This window comes from Pyrus communis, chromosome 8 (genome assembly GCF_041283825.1).
Source record: "Pyrus communis isolate YQ-2024b chromosome 8, ASM4128382v1, whole genome shotgun sequence".
NCBI lineage: Eukaryota > Viridiplantae > Streptophyta > Magnoliopsida > Rosales > Rosaceae > Pyrus > Pyrus communis.
The window spans coordinates 3701991-3721801 of record NC_142572.1 but is presented as its reverse complement, the minus strand read 5'-3'; the positions used below and the strand labels follow the sequence as shown (position 1 = coordinate 3721801).

Genomic DNA, 19811 nt, shown 5'->3' with positions numbered 1-19811 from the left:
TCAAGAAAAACCCCAGTGAATATCTTTTCAGTATCCCTTTCAATCTCAATCAAGAACAATATATAAATATATATATATATATATCTATATTGGTACCCGCTTTTAATGTCAACTAAATTTGCAGCTAGATATGCTTTACCGTATTTTACTGTATAAATTTCATGCATATTCGGAACCGTTTGATTTTTTACTCATTATTTGAAGTTACCAAGAACTTATTCGAATCGATGATCGTTTAGTCATTAAAATATATCAAATAAATAAATAAATAGTTTATCATGAATACGTTACTTTATGAATCCTTTCATAATGATTTGTTCCATACATTTGAATGCATAAAAAAAGTCTGATTAAAATAATTTTTTGTAGGGTTGGTCTTCATATGAGGATTAAAAAATTGAACGACTCCGCTATATAAAACTTATACAATGTAAATACATTATTTATAGCAAGTGAGATTTGTGCATTCCCTAATGAGGGATGCAAGTATTGTCATTCGTTAATTCACTCAAGGAAACGATTTTTACGCACTATTTACTTTTATCTTACATTCTTGTTTATTTTTATCTCTTAATAAACTTTTGATTATTCAATCTAAATACTAGAAATACACCAGCTATACAAATAGAGAAAAACGGTTTGTGAAAATCAACTCCCTCTTTAATTATATTGTTTTTATATTTATTATATGACTCCTACTGGACGAAATTTTCCATTTTCCTCCTTTGAACTTGAAACTGGCCTCACTTCGATTTCATCTTGTGTCCCATATTACCCCAATTTGTTAAGTTTGTCAAAAAAATCGTTAACTTCGTTGAAGCGCTTATATATGCATCAATTTACCATCAACATTCTAAAATTCTACAATCGTTGATTTTTGGTTCAAGCAGTTGATAATTGATACTCTTTTTCCTTGGACCATATTGTTAATGTACGATTCCATCATCAAAAGAAATATCATTACCTAGGAGAGATTTTTTAGTGTGTTCAGGACACGGTGGGGGCGCTACATCACGTTATTATACAACCGGAAAGAATTTTTTTTTTTCAAGTGTTACTCCAACCATATAATGACATGTTGTATTATGTTCTGTATTCCAAACACACTAAAAAATTTATCCATATATACGTAGCTCCTAAAAACAAACCAGAAAATAAAAGAAAACCAAAAACACAAAAAAGCACAAAGAAGTTGCCGCCTAATAAATGTAGTTGGAAGTTGGGAGTTGCCTCCTAATTAACCAAGTTAAGAAGCTGGAAGTTGGGACCTGGGCCATCTACAACTTGAGTTGTTTTTGTTTCTCGACGTGCTCACACAGTTAAGAACTTGCATGCCTCGTATAGGATAATACGTACACTGCAAGAAAAAGGACTTCTATATATTGAAAAATGATAAGTTTACAGAGTGTATATATATACTAGGCTTGCTTTACACACTTGTGCTGACAGATTCTAACTATCTAATCAATTATTGACAGTTATAAACAATCTAACAAATTACACAGCAAGCTAAGATTTATCTTTCACACTTTGATCCTTAATGTGCCCCCTCAAACTGAACTGAGGTACCCGAAGAGAAAGTTTGCTTCTGAGAAAGAGAAATCTTGGTTTTAGCAAGGATTTTGTACATACATCTGCAATTTGATCCTGAGAGCAGATAAAGTGCACAGAAATAGCTTTGGGAAGAACTTGTTTTCGGATATAATGATAATCAATTTCAACATGCTTCGTTCTTACATGAAAAACTGGATTTTTAGCTAAGAAAATTGTAGAGATGTTATCATACCATAGTTGGGAGAGGAGCTGGGAGAATTAAACTAATATCAACTAACAGCTTACAAATCTAGGTGATTTCTGTAGTTGTGTTGGCCAATGATCAGTACTCAGCTTCTGTAGAAAATCTAGCCATTGTTGGTTGCTTTTTAGCACTTTAACTGATGAGAGAATCACCCAAGTATATACATAAACCACTAGTACTTCTTCTGTCAACAGAACACCCTGCCCAGTCAGCATCAGAATAAGCATGAATACTAAGAGATTTAGCACATTTAGGAACCTAAATCAAGAGAACCCTTGAGATATCGCATGATCATTTTGACTGCTTGAAGATGTGATTGTCTCGAACTATGCATAAATTGACACACAAGGTTCACTGCAAATGAAAGATCAAGCCAAGTCTTAGTCAAGTATTACAAACCACCAACTAAAGCTCTATACTCAGTAGGATCAGAGAGTAATAGAGAAAAATGATCTAAATTAGAGGTACTCAAGGTGTGGCAGAGGGCTTATCACCATCCATCTTAGCTTTCTGCAAAAAATCAAGTATATACTTTGTTTAAGACAGAAAAATCCTTTTGGAAGACCTCTTGACTTGACTTCAAGTCCAAGAAAATAATGAAAGAGACCAAGATCTTTGATATGAAACAAGGAACTGAGATGAGTAATAGTAGCTTGACAACCTTGAGAAGAGGGCCCTGTCATTAATATATCATCAACATACACCAACACAGACACCAATGTAGGATCCTTTTTAATAAACAATGAGTGATCATTTTTAGAACCAATGAAACCCATAGAATTTAAAACACTTTGCAGCTTGTCATACCAAGCTCTTGAAGCTTGTTTCAATTCATATAGAGACTTTTGTAAGTGACACACATGAGTTGGTTTAGTTGGATCTTTAAAGCTTGAAGCTTGCTTCATGAAAACATCTTCAAAAAGAGTACCATGGAGAAAAGCATTACTAACGTCAAGTTGGCTTAAAAACCAATCAAACTGAACTACCATGGTCAACAGAAGTCGAATGGTAACAGGCTTTCCAATTGGGCTGAAAGCATCTGTGTAATCCAAACCTTCTTGTTGGTGAAACCCCTTGGCCACTAATCGAGCTTTATAACGATCTATGGAACCATCAACCTTCATTTTTACTCAAAATACCCATTTGCAGCCCACAACATTTTGAGATGGATGAGAAATAACAAATTTCCAAGTCCCGATTTGAATAATAGCATTGAATTCTTCTTGCATAGCTTATCGCCACTATGGTGGTTTGGAAGCTTGAAGATAGGTAGAGGGTAAGTAATCTGGGGAGACATGTGAAAGTAAAAGATGTTTAATGGAAAGAAGGGCTTTGGGTTTATAAATCCCTGCTTTGGATCTAGTTTGCATGGGATGAGTGTTTGATAGAGGTTTGGATATAATAGGCTGAGTGGATGATGAAGGGATAGTGGTATATGATGGTGGAGGTGAAGGACTATGGGATGACAAGGGTGAAGGTATGGCAGAAAGAGATGGAAGGGAAATGGAGCGTGTAGGCGAGAAACATGTAATTGAGGAAAAATGAGGGTAGTAGGAATAGTAGGTGGGGATACTGATGTTGAACTATGAGGAGAGGATGAATCTGGAACTTTGGAATGAAAGGGAAATGTAAACTAATCAAATTGGACATGTCTAGGGATGTAGACTTTCTTAGTATGCAAGTCAAGACATCTATAGCCTTTATGATTAAGGCTAAAACTAATGAAGACACAAGCTTTACTTTTAGGCTCCAATTTAGATGAAGTATATGGTTTTAATCAGGGAAAACAACTGCAACCAAAGACTTTAAGTGAAGTATAATCTAGGGGCTTTTTAAATAGTACCTCCCAAGGTGAAGAATGATGCACAGAAGGCAATCTCTTAATGAGATAAATGGCTGTGGAGAAAGCCTCAACCCAGTATACATGTGGAACCAAGGAAGCAACTAAAAGGTTCGGGCAGTTTCAACTAAATGCCTATGTTTGCGCTCAGCACACCTATTTTGTTCTAGGGTGTAAGGGCAACTCAATTGATAACGAATACCATTATCCTAAAGATAAGAAATGAACACATAACTGAGATATTCTCCATTAGAGTTAGATCGAAGTGTAACAATTTTATTTCCCAACAAATTTTCAACGAGAAACTTGAAATGTACAAATGTAGGAAACACTTTAGATTGACACTTGAGAGGAAAGAACCAAGTGTACTTAGTGAGATCATTAACAAGGATGATGTAGTACCTATATCCTGTAACAGAAGGAACTGGTGAAGGTCCCCACACATCTGTATGCAATAGTTCCAAGGGTTTACAAGTAGTACTAGTTACAGACCCAAAAGAGAATTTAGAACTCTTGCCTAGAGCACAATTAGAATAGAAAGACTTGGTTATACTAGTAGATATAGGAATGTTAGATGTTGAAGATAACTTATTCAACACTTTGACAGAGGGATGTCCCAAGCGTTGGTGCTAAACATCTTGAGTGCATTGATAAAGGCAGCAAACACATGTTGATTTCCAGTTAAGAGGATAAAAGCCATTCCTCACAGGACCTTTAAAAAGTATCCACTCTGAAGAAAGATCTTTCGTAGTAAAGTGAAAGGGATAAAGGTAAATAGAGCACCAATTATCAATGGTATATTGATTTGCAAAGAGTAAATCTTATTTCAAATCAGGAGGATGCAATACATTATTGAGATTAAATGTATGAGCATATGTATGAATTTTAGAAAAGCCAAAATTAAGTATAGGCAAACCTTTGCCGTCACCAATATAAACTTGTTCTGGACCACTATATGCCTCTGGATTTTAGAGATTGGCATATGAATTTGTCATGTGAGAACTAGCACCTAAATCAAGAATCCAAGTAGGAGAGCTAGATTGAGAAGACTTGGCACTTGCACACATAGCAAACTGAGAGGATTTGATGCCAAAATTAGGATTCATGCGCTGAGGACATTGAATTGCTTCATGAGTATATTCTCGACAGAGTTGATAGTAAATCCTTTGTCCATATCGGCCTCCACGATTGTAGGTTTGGCGTAGATTGGTTGGACGAGTGTAATTCTGGCGCTGATTATTAAATTGATAATTGGAGAAATGTCGATCCATTCCACGAGATTGAAACTGCCTAGGGTTAGAAAAAGCATGATCCATTCCACGTCCTTGGTGTGAGTTGACATTGTTGAAGTTCTAAGCAACAAACGCCTGAGAATTAAGGTTTTGCAATGGTGTAGGTAGAAGACTAGGAGAAGATGATCCAGAAGTCGAATGAAATGCCTAAAAAGAAGATGAAGGCATTGATTTCTTTCGATTTTCCAATTGAATTTCTTTGCTTGCTCAACAACAATCCATAAAGCTTATCAAGAGTCATAGACAAAATTGAATCGCATCAATGAATGAATCAAATTTAGGAGGAAGACCGTGAAGAGTCACCTAAATCAACTCATAATCCTCAACCGGAGCACCGACATTCACAAGAGCATCATCAATTTCTTCAATTTATTGAAGATAAATTGCAGCAGGAGAATCACTTTTTGTAATATTGCGAAGTCGAGAACAAAGTTCATGAATGTGAGATTGAGAAGTGGCTGCAAGACGCGATTCAAGCTTGGACCAAAGATCACAAGCAGATGTGACTCCTACCGTGTATGAAATCAGTGACTCAGGGATAGTAGAATTGATCCAAATGAGAATGTTTTGATCATTCTCAAACCAGGCGATATACTATGGATTCAATGTAGTTGTGAAATTGTTGGCAGAATCACGAAGAAACTTCGGGGGAGAGCAGCCATGGATCTATCAATAATTCCAGTGAGATTGTACCGATGAAAGATCAGAGCAAAGAGAGCGCTCCCAGTGAGGTAATTTATTGTAGTAAGCTTGATTGGAACAAACGATCTAATATTTTGAATCGTGATGGACGTGATTGAAGAAGTGCTAGATGAATTAGGGCACAAAACCTCAATAGGGAGGGGATGAACTTGAGAACCAGAATCGGAGGACGAAGAAGGTTGAGCTGCCATAGTTAGGGTTTTGAGAAGAAAAGCAGAGGAAGAGAGAAAGAAAAAGGATCGGGAGAAGGTCGTTAGATAGAGGCGATTGATACCATAATGGGAAAAGTATTTGCCATTGATTGAAAAATGATAAGTTTATAGAGTGTATATATATACTAGGCTTGCTGCACACACTTTTGCTAACAGATTCTAACTATCTAACCAACTATTGACAGTTATAACCAATCTAACAAATTACACAGCAAGCTAAGATTTATCTTTCACACTTTGAGCCTTAATATATATATATATACTATATAAAAGAAAAGACCCACTTATAGATCACGTCATCGAGTCAAACCTGTTCGAAATAGAATAATTGAAGTCCCCAATGATAATCACACCTAAGCCATAATATTAGGACCATTAGTAAAACTCCACTAAAACAATTAAATTTGGGAAAACGGAGTGAAATTTTGGAATCAAGGCGTCAAAATACGCTAAGGAGAGTCCCAGGCAAATTTTGTAAAAAGTCAACGAGAAGATTGACGGTTAACCCAAAAAAGTCAACCAAGACGCCCTGGTGGTCAACTACATTAAAACTTTGGAATTTCACTAAATGGATGTAAAAAACGGACTTGGGACATCGAAATTAGCCTAGGAGGGTTCCCGAGAATATTCCGAAAAATCAACCCAAGGAATATTCTAAATAATATTCTAAGAATATTCTGAGCCCATTTTGGAACTGGGCTGGGCTGAAACATCAGCCCAAAGGTTTAGGCCAAGGACTTTGGACCGGGTTTTGGGCCTATGGCACCAACATGGGGTCCTGCCGTTGTTGGAATTGGCCGGAAAAGAGCTCGAAGCTGTCTGGTTTCTGCCAGAATCTGGGGTGATTTCCTCCCGAACTGATCTGCACTAAACTTCAACATTTCTCACAAATAACCCAAGAAACATGAACAAAATTGTGATTTACAAAGATTGTTGTCGATTTCAAAGCTTACCTTAGTCGAAGTTGTCAAAATCTGTCGTTGGTTCGTTGGAGGAAACACAACATAGTGACCTTTGTCGTTGTTGAGGTTCTAATGATTTGGTCTGGGTTTAAGACATAGGAAAAGGTGACGATGGTGGCGCTGGTTCACAGGAAAGGATGGGACTTGACGTCGGAGTTGGCAGAGAAAGGTGGTAGTTGACTTCTTTGTATTTGCAGGGAGAGATTAGAGAGAGAGAGAGTCAGGAGAGTGAGAGAGTGTCCAAGGGTGGAGGAGAAGATGCCACGGGGCAAGAAAGTAGAGGAGAGTTTATGTGGGTGTGGGCCCTACGGCCAGAAAAAATTATTAAATAATAAAATATCCTGTAAAAAAATATTAAAGTAGTAAGTTACCCATAAATTCAAATTACAAAAACGCTTTCAAGTTTCGTAGTTCCGTAAATCCTCTGTTGTAACTCCAATTTTGATCCGCTTGCGCCTATGCATTAGTGCCGTCGAGCACTTCAAGAATATGGTAAATTAATAGCCCATACGTGTCATGAAAGGATGGTCAACGAAAGTCAACGCTATTGCCTTTAGAGGCATGTTCGTCAATTCACACTTTAAAATTTATAAAATCGTAGAACTAGGGACAGGTTGTCACATATATAAAGGGTGCATCCCGAAATAGTTAAACATCTAAGATACCGGAGCTTTTGTGGAAAATTTCAGATCTGAAACGGACTCTGTGTTCGAAAGAGAGAAATAAGGGTATATGTTTGGGGAAAGGGATCCTCTCTGGATCCATTCTACCAAAGCCTACCAATCAACAAATTCGGACCATTGAAATTTGATCTAATGACTAAAAACAGGGGCTCCTTTAAATAGTTATAATAACTTTAGCCGTTTGATCAAAATTAATGGTCCCGAATTTGTTGATTGGTAGGATTTGGTGGAAAGGATCCGGAGAGGATCCCTTTCCTATGTTTGGAATTTTGAAAAATTCATTAATAAACACTGTTCACCCACATCTTGAAAAATAAAAGCTAGTTGGCAGGCAAGAAAGTGAGAGAAAATTTTACCCGAATGATCAAGGGTCGTGGGTAGACCTAGCATTTTAGAAATGATTCATTAACCTAACTTGACCCACTCGTTAAATTAGTATTTGAGTGGAAGCTTAATGGGTCGGATCGTTAATGGGTGAACTCGTTAAATAATATGTCATTTTAGGTCAACCTGCCAGACCTGTTAACACCCGTTATTTGAGGGTGTTTGTGCTTAGCAATAACAAAACCTTTTGTTGACTCTCGTTTTGCACTATGCGACTCACTCTCTGCTTCTGGCTTTGTACCCTCAAGTCCTTTGTTTTTGGATCCTTTGGCTCTCTACCCTCTCATGCCTTGCTTCTGGGCTTCTGGCTCCTTCTCGCCTTCTACTCTCTCTGCTTTACCCTTGATTATACAGTACTACAAATGTTCCATCTCAGCCTCTATACTTGATTAATAGAGAAATGAGTACTTTCTTTACATGTTTATCCAATCAATGTTCTTCTTTGATCTTCCTGTAGATACCATTTCAGAGTCTTGGAGTTTTGGGTTTTCTTCCATGGCATCGAATTCATTCATGTTTGTCATTAGTTCAATCATGAACTAAATTCTTTTGCCAGGGCTACGGTGTACTCTTATCATGAACATATAATTCTCGTTTTTTATATTAATCTCAGTTATTTTCCATGTTGAGTAATTTTTATTGTGCTTTGTTGTTATCAAATAACTTGTCCATTATTTGTATGAAGAACTAAATTGTGACTGATAGGTTGAGTTTAGTATATTGATTATCATAACAGTTACCATAAATTCAAAGCTGAGTAGACATACTGGTTACAATTTATGTAGTTTTGTATAATTATTCATTGAGCGTAAAGGCTTTCGATTATCTATATGTGGCTAGACATAGCATGGCTAGATAGTTAGAAACACGGTTAGTATATTCTGACAGGAAATATTGACGAATCAAGGGATAACTGCTAGCAACATGAGAATAATTTGATGTTAATATGAAGAACATGGTTAGATGGGATTGAGAATGAGGAACCTAATGTCCTATTGTTTCCATACACTAATCTTTTATAATTCATTCACTTTTTCTTTGTCTTTGATCAATTGTTATTTTTATTTGTGTTTTGTTCCTTTGCATAATTTAATTTGTCAACGTAAGTCTTCTTTTATTTAACTTTAGTTTGAAGTTAATCACAATAGTAATTTTAGGTTAACCTGATTCTTGTTAGAACGACACTTTACTTATCATTATATTACTTGGACAATATTGTACACTTGCAATTATCACAACACAACCCATTTATTTCCACTTGATGCATTAGGTTTTCATGTTAATTTACAAACAATATTAGAAAATTAGAAGTCGAGTATAATAATCATTGTTATAAGTAGAGAGTAATAGTAATAACATATAAGTAGAGAGTAATTGTTACACTAGCGCGATGAATTAAGTGAACGGTCGCACGAAAATAGCTTTAAAAAAAATTAAAAAAAACCTGTTAAACGAAGAATCGTGTTGCGGAAGACAACTTTACACGACTGCCTAACATCATATAACATATGAACTATAATTGTACACCCATATTCCACGTAGACCGTCACACTAAATATATCTCCTACTCTCCACAAACTCAGCCAACAAAGACAACCCTTATGTGGAAGATGAGGTTTAGCAATATAGTAAAAGCAAGTAGAGTCGGACACAAAAGAAAGAAGACCCATCACCTACCCACGGATTATAAAGTAGAAATAAAAAAACTGAAACCGAAAACTTCGAAAGCACCATAGAGAGAATTGCATGACGCATGCAGGCGCGTGGGTTTTCCCACGACAGAAAAGCAAGAATAAATAAATAAAACCCAATTTGCCTGTTGCCCTCTCTTATTTTCGGCAATTTTTTTATTATTTCTTTTCTTTTTCTTTACTCGGATGCCACTTTTCCTCTGACTCTCTCTCTCTCTCTCTCTCTCTCTCTCTCTCATGAGTTTTTTCTTGTGATCCTCGTCTCCCCCTCTCACTCTCTCTCTCTCCCTCCCTTCCCCTCTCTTTCTCTCTCTGGATACAAGTTCCCTGAATAAAAATAGAGTCTTTGGCTTTTTTGCCTCCTCTGTTGAATACAATGAGCAACCCAGAAGAAGAGAGGGCTTCAAACGTGCAGTCTGTATTCTCAGGTCACTTTTCCCACTTTATATTTCCCATTATTTTTCTATTTTTCTTCATATAAATTTGGTGGGTTTTACTCTTTTGCAGTTGATTTGTTAGTTTTATTTACTTTATGACTATCGTATTCCACAATGTATGTCATCACGAAAGTATTATTTGCATCTGAGTTCGCCTTTCTATTATATTTGCCTCTCCCTATTTTAGAACACATAAATAGTGCTGTTATCCCCAATGTATGTTGCCCAATGCCTAATTTTTTTGAATAATTAGGTTATGCTGATGATTCAGGTTATGATTTTTCTGGGGTTTGGGGTTTTTTTCTATTTTTTTAAATAATCAGACAAGGCCGTTTGCTCTTGCTAGAAAGTCTTTAGGGAGACACTGTTTAGATTGACTAATGGCGGCAACCAGCATTGCCTGTTGTAAAACTTTGTTTGCCCTTGAACAATTATGACTCATTGATATTGTGGTAAAGCTGTTTTGTCATAAGTTATTTTTTTAGATAAGTTTTGTGAACTCGGAATCCTAATGGGGTTTTAGAATGAAGTTTATGTTTCTATGGGAGTTGACGCTGAAATAGTAGTCCGTCGTTTGTCATTGTCAAATGACTAATTTCTGTTGATATATTTGAGTTATACGACGATATATCTCCAGAAGAACAGTTGTGATTTGAGAGCTACTTGTTTTATAAGAACGAACAACTTGTCTGGTGGGGTTGTAGCTCGTGTGGTACGATGTATTTTAGTCACACTGAAGGAAAGAGTTCGAACCTCTCCATTAATTTTCCTTGTGCCAAAAGGAACCAGAGTCCACATGTGAACACTATGTTGGCAAAGTCTACCAAAATTAAAGGGCTATCTCAGGTTCAAGCCTGTTGGTGTCCCGTACAAATTAAAACTTACCTGGCAAAAGAAAGAAACAACTTATGGTTGAACAAATTTGGAGAAGACCAAAGAATATGTTAACGAGTTATTTTGCAGTAAGCTTAGTTGTGGCTTGATTCCCTTTGGTACTTTGTCAGTGCATGGATATTCATTTTCAGTCTGAGTGTGGTTGATTTATATGAACACCGAAGATAAACCATGAACGTGAATCGTATATTGTTCTGTATGAGTAACTACTAGGTTTCAGTGATTATGTTCAACATTTTCTTGGCTGCAGATAATCTGTAATTTCATCTACTTGTGTTATAAAACATAAGACACCTGAAATTCAGTTTGACATTTGATTTTTTATTTCCTCAGGTTTTGTACTTGGCCCTGAAAAATGTAGCAGCCTAAGCTTGGGAGAAAAGAGAGAACTAGTCCGAGAGATTGCCAAATGGTCAAAAGATGCCCCAGAGATTCTAAGTTCCTTTACCCGTAGGGAGCTTCTTGAAATTATCTGTGCCGAGATGGGTAAAGAAAGGAAGTACAGAGGATATTCAAAATATCTAATGATACAGCAGCTTCTGAAGGTAATTGATTTGAATTCCAAGAGCAATACTAATAGTAATCCTGAAGTTGCTCCGGCCAAAATTCAAACTGGAAAGAAAAGGAAAAGGGAAGCTTCCTTTCAACCTCTCTCTGACACAGGTCATGTTTCTCCGGTGACGACTAAAGAAGGAAATCCTAAAATCCAAGTTTGTCATAATGTAGCATGCAAAGCTGCCTTTGGGTTAGAGGAGTCTTTTTGCAAAAGATGTTCTTGTTGTATCTGTCAACTTTTCGATGATAACAAGGATCCTAGTCTATGGTTGACCTGTGGCTCTGATTCTGCTGATGAGAATGGTCCATGTGGAATGTCATGTCATCTGGAATGTGCTCTAATGCATGAAAAATCTGGCTTTATGAAGAGCGGGTGCTGTCCAGAATTGGATGGAAGCTTCTATTGTGTTGCTTGCGGAAAGGTTAATGATATAATGAGGTAATAAATATTTTTTAAGTACCTGTGACCATTTAATCTCAATTACTTACTCTTAACTGCATTGTATGATATTATGATGCTAGTCGTGTATGTCTTGGTCAGTACAGAGTCCCAACCTAGAAAAACCAATTGCCTATTTATCAACTTTAAAGACATCTACAGGTATTGCGTTTGTGTGCCTGTGCACGCATGCACACACAAAGGTATGCGGACAGCAAATGCTACATATTTTGCTTCTCCGATGTAGCAGTGATTGAACACTACAGAATCTACCAAGCTATCGCTTAAGTACATAGGAAATGGCACACTTTCTACAGCTAGAAATGAAAGATGTAGGTCATGATAATTCCTTCGAAGTATATAGAAACAACATTTTTTTTTTTAATATGTCACCTGTATATGTTTTTGTTGGTAATATTTTTGGTTACAAACTATTCTGAGAAAATTTAAATCAATCCACAACAAACTGAAAACGAGAAGTAAAACAGTTAGACTATCAATTTATTCCAAGGAAATATTTTCATTGATACGAATGTAGCAAATGGTTGGTAAGGATGAGGTTGACAATTCAGGTTATTTGACCTAATCTAGAATGAAAAATATTTCACTTTTCTTCAATTGCCAAATAAAGCTGTTTGCTAATTAGATGGTTGGTTTTGTTTACAGAACCTGGAGAAAACAATTGATGATTGCAAAGGAGGCTAGAAGAGTGGATGTACTGTGTCTACGAATTTCTCTATCTTACAAAATTCTTTTAGGAATGAAGAAATACCAAAATCTGCAGAACACGGTAGGAACTGCCATGAAAAAACTGAACAATGAAGTAGGGCCTCTGGAACAGGTCTCTGCAAAGATGGCACGTGGAATCGTTAACAGGCTCTCTTGTGGTGCTGAAGTTCAGAAATTGTGCAGTTCAGCAGTGGACACGTTTGACACAATGTTTTCTGTTCCTTGCCCTGTCCATGCAGAAAAGGAAGAGCAAGCCAGTAAGTTATTGTTTCGTTGTTTTCAACAATTTGAAGTCTGCATTCACATATGTAGCATCTAGATTGAACACAGCACCATGCATTTCATTTTATATGAGTTACGTCTGACCCTCTGACTGCAGTAGGGAATGAAAACTATTGGCCGGTATCGTCACCCTTGTTAGTTAAGTTATAACCAATTCATATATATTTATTGTTCACTGATGTTACTTAATAACTCTATTGTATCAGCTTGCCGCATCCAGTTTGAAGACTCATCCCCGACTTCCGTTGTCATTGTGCTAGAATATGAGGACCAACTTTTTAACAACTTCTTGGGTTGCAGGCTGTGGCATCGTAAGTCTGATGCAAAGGATTACCCAGACCAACCCTCTTTCATTGTTTTGAGGCCTGAGAAGAAATTTAGCATCACTGATCTCCATCCCTCATCTGAATATTTCTGCAAGGTTTCTCTGTTTAGCAACTCAGGAATATTGGGTGTTTGGGAAGCTAAATGGGTCACGCCTGCATCCTATGATAGCTCTGTTGTGTCGGAGACAAAACGAAGGGAAGAGAATGTAGTAGTTGTTCAAAATCATTCCCAAGCTGAATCAACCAATTCTAGTGACATCAAATTAACTTCTGGAGCCCATCCCGCAAATCTTCAGTTATCAGATGGCATTGGCAAGAACCAGAGCAAACGTCTCTACTCGCTGCTTCCTTTAACTGAAACTGTTTCTTTGATCAAAGATGCAGTTTCTCCATTGACACCTTGTAAATCTAACGGAATGCGCAAAGTACCAGTTTTCAGATGTGCAAAGCGAGCAGAGGAAAGTGATTACGACTACTCTGTGAGAGCAATCAAATGGTTAGAGTGTGAGGGCCACGTAGATGAAGATTTTAGAGTAAAATTTCTGACTTGGTTCAGTCTGAAAGCAAATGTGCAAGAACGAAGGGTGGTTAGAGTATTCGTGGACACCTTCATCGATGATCCATCAAGCTTGGCCGGTCAGCTCATTCACAGCTTCGTGGATAAGATTTGCTGCCAGCAAAAGGAAAACCAATTTCTCAGCATGTGTCTTCCACAAGGTTGTGCCATTAAATTTTGAACAAGGGGATCAGCTTTATGCGAAAATGTCTAGTAGTAGGTAGGACATGGTTTAGAAATGTAGGTCTTTTTTTTCCTTCTGTTTTATGTTTTGGTTGAAGAAATGTAGGATGTTCAGGGAAACGGGAAACATAGTCATCTGCTTGATCGAAAAGGGTTAAGCTCTTAAGCTCTTTGGTATTAAATGTCCTACCCTTCGCCTTTGGGTGAGGGTGGACACGTTGCATCCTACAACGTCTTACTCTGAGGAGCTAATATCGAATAATCCTCAATTTTTGTTTTCTTAAGAAGGGTGAATTGTCAATTTAGCCTTTGAATTATCACTTGAGTGAAAATTAGGTCCCTAAACTATTTATTTGAAAAAATCAATCATTGAATTATAAAAATCTATCAATTTCATCCCTAATATTAGATTTGAAGCTACTATATTCAATTTTCTGTCAATTTAAATCATGTTACTTGTATGTGATACACATTGGAGGATAGATTAGTAATTTTACATAAAGAAATAGTTTGTGGAGTCAACTTCAGAGGATAAATTTTTGTTTTTTTTTTTTTTTTTTAACAAACGATAGTATCTACACTAAGGGAAAGTGGAGGGTTAAGTCTCATAATGGACGAGCAATAAATTAGACGTTAGATTCGTAACTTCTATGAAATGTTAAGGGCTTAGAAGCAAGAGAAGGACGGTATTAAGTGTGTCAAATGACTTAAGTTGACGAAAAAATTGGATAAAATAATTTTGAATATAATAGTAGGGATGAAATTTAGGGATTTATTTTACCGAAAAATAATAATTCAGAGCCTAATTTTTACTTAGGTGATAGTTCATAGACTAAATCGACACTTCCCCATAAAAAGAAAGTTGCAACTTTTCAACCAATGTTTTTTTTTTTTTTTTTTTTTTTTTTTATAATTATTTTGGCACGAAATTTAAGCAATGTCTTTTGAAATGTAATGAAAAGTCACATGTGGTCGTATCATTATGCAGAATTAATATTTTGCGATGAGGTGCAAACCAAGACACTGTTTAACTCCGATATTCTTAGCAACCATTTCAAGCCGATCAACATAAAGAAAAATGTCACAAAAGTGTCTTTACATGTTCTCCCTAGCATTACATTTTTTATATATTTAAGATGTACTGTTTTCTTAATTTGTAACTCGAAATTTGCGTTTCTAATGGGTAAGATGTCCTATGGCAGTCAGTAGTCGCAGACATAAACACAACTGATTTATCAGGTCTTATGTAATTCCATTTATTACCGGAGGATATACATTCTTACATATAGGCTAGTGATCGATCAGGTCGAACAAATTCAACCAGATCAAGTTGGTTTTTGGTTTGTAACCCAAGCAACATCCTCGGCTTTAAGAAAATGGCAGATGGGAACGGTTCCTCGCTCAACGTTGAGCTCTTTGAAGGCATAATGATTTGGGTACCATTGAGATGTATCTTGATGACAGGCTGCTACTGCTTTGGCTTTCGATCCGTCAGCTCCTTGCAGAGGCACCACATAAGTCGTCGTTTTTTCAATTGAGTGGCAGTAGAAGACGGCATACGCATAGCTCATCTTATGACACACCATGATGTTGCTGGCTGCCAGCCTCTTCGCTCCATCTACGGTTATTGTGTACTTCTGCATCGGGGCAGCTCCTTGTTCCACCTCCGTTGCGATTGCTAGAACATTTTTTGATCCCAGCGTGGAGGTGGCAAAGTCGATCATCGACTCTAACGAGGTTACACATTGTTTTGCTTCGTCACTCGCGCCTGGACTGTCACAATTTTGAATGGTTCCCTTAATCAAATCGGCTTCATCAGACCCCGGTTTCACTGATAATTTGTCCAGAATTTCTGGCAGTTGGCTTGAACTGAAGGGTATCGCCTCTGCAGTTTTTCGGGACAGGAAAGGTATGGTACTAGAATTTCCACTTCCAGCTAATCGGTAATTCATTGCCCTTCCAGGATGAAGGTCCTTCTCCAAGAAGAAGATTGTTCGGTTTGGGTCGACTTCAACTTGTGTTAGACTTTCAGCTTCTGCGGGATCATCTGCAATATCGGCATATTTCACACAAAATGGAGCGTTCTCTGCAGCATCATTCTGGAAACGGGCGTTCTCATCATCTGAATCTTTCGAATACGCCCAATTCTCTTCCTTGTGAACTGGGTTGTGAAGAATAACGCTCCCTTTGCCAACACTAATGAAGTCTGCAGATTTAATTAGCAACAACATAAATGATAAATCGAAAATAAGTAAGATTATGAGTCTAAGAGCATCAGTAAATTAACGGTGGAAGAGGCCGATCGAACTCTGTCTATGAGAGCGTATGAGTTGTGTATATATAATATACTATTTACCAGGCATGACGAGTTGGCTGAGAGATTTCGGCATTGGTGTGTTTGGGAGGACGGAGTTCCAGTAGCGTTGAGGTGCTGGTATTGGTAAGGCAGCAGCATGGCTTCCCACCAGTGTGAGCTGCATGCAACATTTGAGATCTTATTGTAAGATTTTATAGGGTGAGTGTGATCAAACCTTTGTGTATCTATATAGATAAAGGGAGAAGGCCATTTTGGTGAAGCATTCAAAAATGCCAAGAAAGCCCCTTCGTTTTCTTCACAATTGAAATCAAGGGCTGAGATTCAAACGTTAAAACCAAAGCTATATATCTTCAGCTTTATATCAAATATCAAATCTAAGGATGCATAAGAGAAACCATGCATTTCTCGGTCACCAGGTAACCAAATGTACAAATCTGCTAAAATAATATCGAAAACTAAAGTTCCAGAGCTCACTTACAGTGAGAAAAACAAAGATTCTGGAGAGGAGAAACCCCATCATGAAGACTAAAGAATCAACAAATGTTGCAATGGAACAGAAAACTCAGAGAGATGGATGGTAGAACAGTAGCAGATCGGTTCTGTACTTATAGGGGGAGTGAGTGAACCCAGCAACAGCAACGTAGAGCATGCATTGCGTGGTGTAAGTTGTCGGGATTAGGTGTAAATATGTAGCCTCTTCCATTGCCTCGTGTAAAGTTTCTTCAGTAAGATGAACCAGGCAACAGCAACGTAGAACATACATGCAGATGTAGTTGAAATGGCCTGAGCCTTTTCTTCTTTTTAAGATAAGGTGGTTGTATTTTTGTGGGAAAATGGAGAGTTGAATTGCATTAATTTTAAGCTGTAATTTTGGAGAAATTTTTAATTGTGATGGGAATACAAGTAGTATATCACGTGTTTTAATAAGAGTGATGGGAAATTTTATTTTTTAAGTTATTAACTTTTTAGCACATATATCCCACTATTTGTATAATGACACGTGATGTACCACCCAATGTACTGGTCACACTGAAAAATCTCTCGTAATTTTGCTTGAAAATTTTCTTCTTTATAAGTTTCATTTATGTGGGTAAAACAGAACTAGAATGAAATAATACTTGCATTCTTTTTTGGGATAAGCTCATTCTTCTACTTGCAAATAACGTATCTTCATCGTAGAAAATTTTATATTCAGAATTGTTTTCATTTGAAAATTATCTCTACAAAAAAGTCATTCAAATTGGAGAGCATTTAGTCATTCAAATGTATTAATTAATGATGAATTGCCCATTTATTTGATACATTTGGATGACTAAACGATCTTTCATTCAAATAATTTTTTGCAAGGAAGAACTTCAAATCAATATTAAGTAATTGAATGGTTTCGATTAAGAATTTCTATAATGAAGATACATTATTTGCTAGTAGGAAAATGAATGCAGGTATTATTTATATAAATTTGGATTTTTATTTAGGATTTTTATCACAAATAGCATTTGAGATTGATCAAACTTATCATTTTGGTCCCTAACTTTCAAACTTAATCAATATTGTCCTTGACATTCACAACCGTACATCAATTTGGTCATTCTGTTTAGATTTCTTCAACTATTTCATTAGTTTGTATATGAGACCTACAAATCCAATAAAATGGTGACACGTAGATTACAGAAAATAAGGGGTTTTATCACAAATGATCTCTAATATTGATCCAACTCTTCATTTTGGTCCCTGAGTTTCAAAAATCGATGAATTTGGTTACTGACTTTCACTACCGCACATCAATTTAGTCATATGATTAAATTTCGTGCGGTAGTGAATGTCAGAGCGATAATGATTGATTTTTAAAAGTGAGGGGCTAAAATGATGAGTTTCACCAATCTAAACGGAATGACCAAATTAATGTGTAGTAGTGAATGTTAGGAACGACATTGATTGCTTTCGAAAGTAAGGGACCAAAATAATGATTTGATCAATCTTAGGGACCATATGTGATAAAAATCTTTTTATTTATGAGTGGTATTAAGTCCACCCCATTGTCTTATCATTTCACCCACTTTAAAATATAAATGTCAATGACAAATATCTTCTCTTATAAAATGACATTTAAGAGCATCTCCAAAGGAGATGTCAAAATATCCAAATTAGCAATAACAGTAACAAAAGACAACATTAATATTTTCCAACTGAGAAGCCAAATCTGATGTGGCATAACATGGAATGACATCTCTTCCTCTTGCTATCAAATTTGACAGCACCTTCAGATTTTTTTAATTAATTATTAAATGTTCTTTATTAAATTTTTATTGGTTTAAAGCATTATGCTTTTGTTTCTTTTCATTCCCAATGCAAAGAGAATGCATATGAATTTTTATTTTATGTTTAAAATTTGATATATTGGTTGGAGAGTAAAACTTTAAAAGATGTCGAAATACCACATAAGCCTTCAAATTTAAATTTTAAGTTTAAAATTTGACGGTCTAAGAACTTAAACAATAATTACTAACATTTTGCCATATCAGCATTTGTCGAAATAGCAGGAAAAAAAAGAGAAATTTTTTTTTTTTAAAACTCACCCTACTGTACAAACCCAACCAATCTACACCCGCACGCCTCCCTCACGGCAGCGTCGATGCCAGCTCCTCCCTCTTCAAATTCCGTTTCTCTCATGACGAGTTGCAGCCTTAATCTAATTCCGGTGAAATGGAGATTGTGTACATCAAAGGGAAATATATGGATGGAGCCGTGGAGGTGCGTGGTTGTGAGCCCATTACCGTGCTGCGAAGGTTGGCGTGGGTGTTGCCGTGTTGGTGCGGCTGAAATTTTGGGGGTCTAATCTAAGTGGTGTTTAGATACAAACTTGTGTAAATATATTCACAGAAAATAAAATTTAAAGAACTTAAAGATATTTAAAAGGTTATAATTGGGTGGAAAAATAGTGATGTTATTATTTGCCTTTTAATAGTGGGTGAGAAGATAAGACGATGGAGTGGACTTAGTACCATTTTTATTTATTTTGCTATCTTTGACTAACGGGACCTCCAAAAATGATGTGAAAAAAAAAATACAAATTAATGTTTTCACTTACATTTTCATGCCAAAATAGAAAGGGAATTATTTTAGCATTCTTAAAATCTCATTTTACACTTCAAATTTTTTATAATTAGAAAGAAAAATACACTTATAAGAAGTGTCAAGTGAAATTTTTAGAATGCTAATAATAATTCCCAATAGAAATTGTACATTTCATCGATTGCAGGGCTTGCCAGCCAACTGAAAATGTAGAATGCCCGTTCCAAAACATGATAACATATACCTGGAAAAAAAGATGCTCTTAATAATCCATGGGAGATAAGATCGATCTTAGCCATTGAAAGTGGAGATATTTAATTGTTTAGAAAGTGTGTCTAATTGTTAGAGATCTAATATCCATGGGTTTTAAATTCTAGTTGTTTTTTTGGGATAACAAGGCTAAACACCCAAAAATAAAAAATAAAAATAAAAATAAAATAATCACGAGGCTAAGTGG

General features: G+C 36.3%; 2 protein-coding genes across 2 annotated transcripts; one reads left to right on the top strand and one right to left on the bottom strand.

The window, feature by feature from the left end:
• Nucleotides 1–9704: 9704 nt before the first annotated feature.
• On the top strand, nucleotides 9705–14368 carry LOC137716898 (VIN3-like protein 2). Its single transcript, XM_068456251.2, has 4 exons — nucleotides 9705–9992; nucleotides 11229–11889; nucleotides 12556–12875; nucleotides 13107–14368. The coding sequence occupies exons 1-4, from the start codon at nucleotides 9941–9943 to the stop codon at nucleotides 13961–13963; spliced, it is 1890 nt and encodes a 629-aa protein (XP_068312352.2). The 5' UTR covers nucleotides 9705–9940; the 3' UTR covers nucleotides 13964–14368.
• Nucleotides 14369–15196: 828 nt separating this feature from the next.
• On the bottom strand, nucleotides 15197–16861 carry LOC137717162 (BURP domain-containing protein 6-like). The gene is made up of 3 exons (XM_068456465.2): nucleotides 16761–16861; nucleotides 16322–16439; nucleotides 15197–16171 (listed from the first exon to the last, which is right to left on the bottom strand). Exons 1-3 carry the CDS (start codon nucleotides 16800–16802, stop codon nucleotides 15291–15293), a joined length of 1041 nt encoding a protein of 346 aa, XP_068312566.2. The 5' UTR covers nucleotides 16803–16861; the 3' UTR covers nucleotides 15197–15290.
• Nucleotides 16862–19811: the final 2950 nt, after the last annotated feature.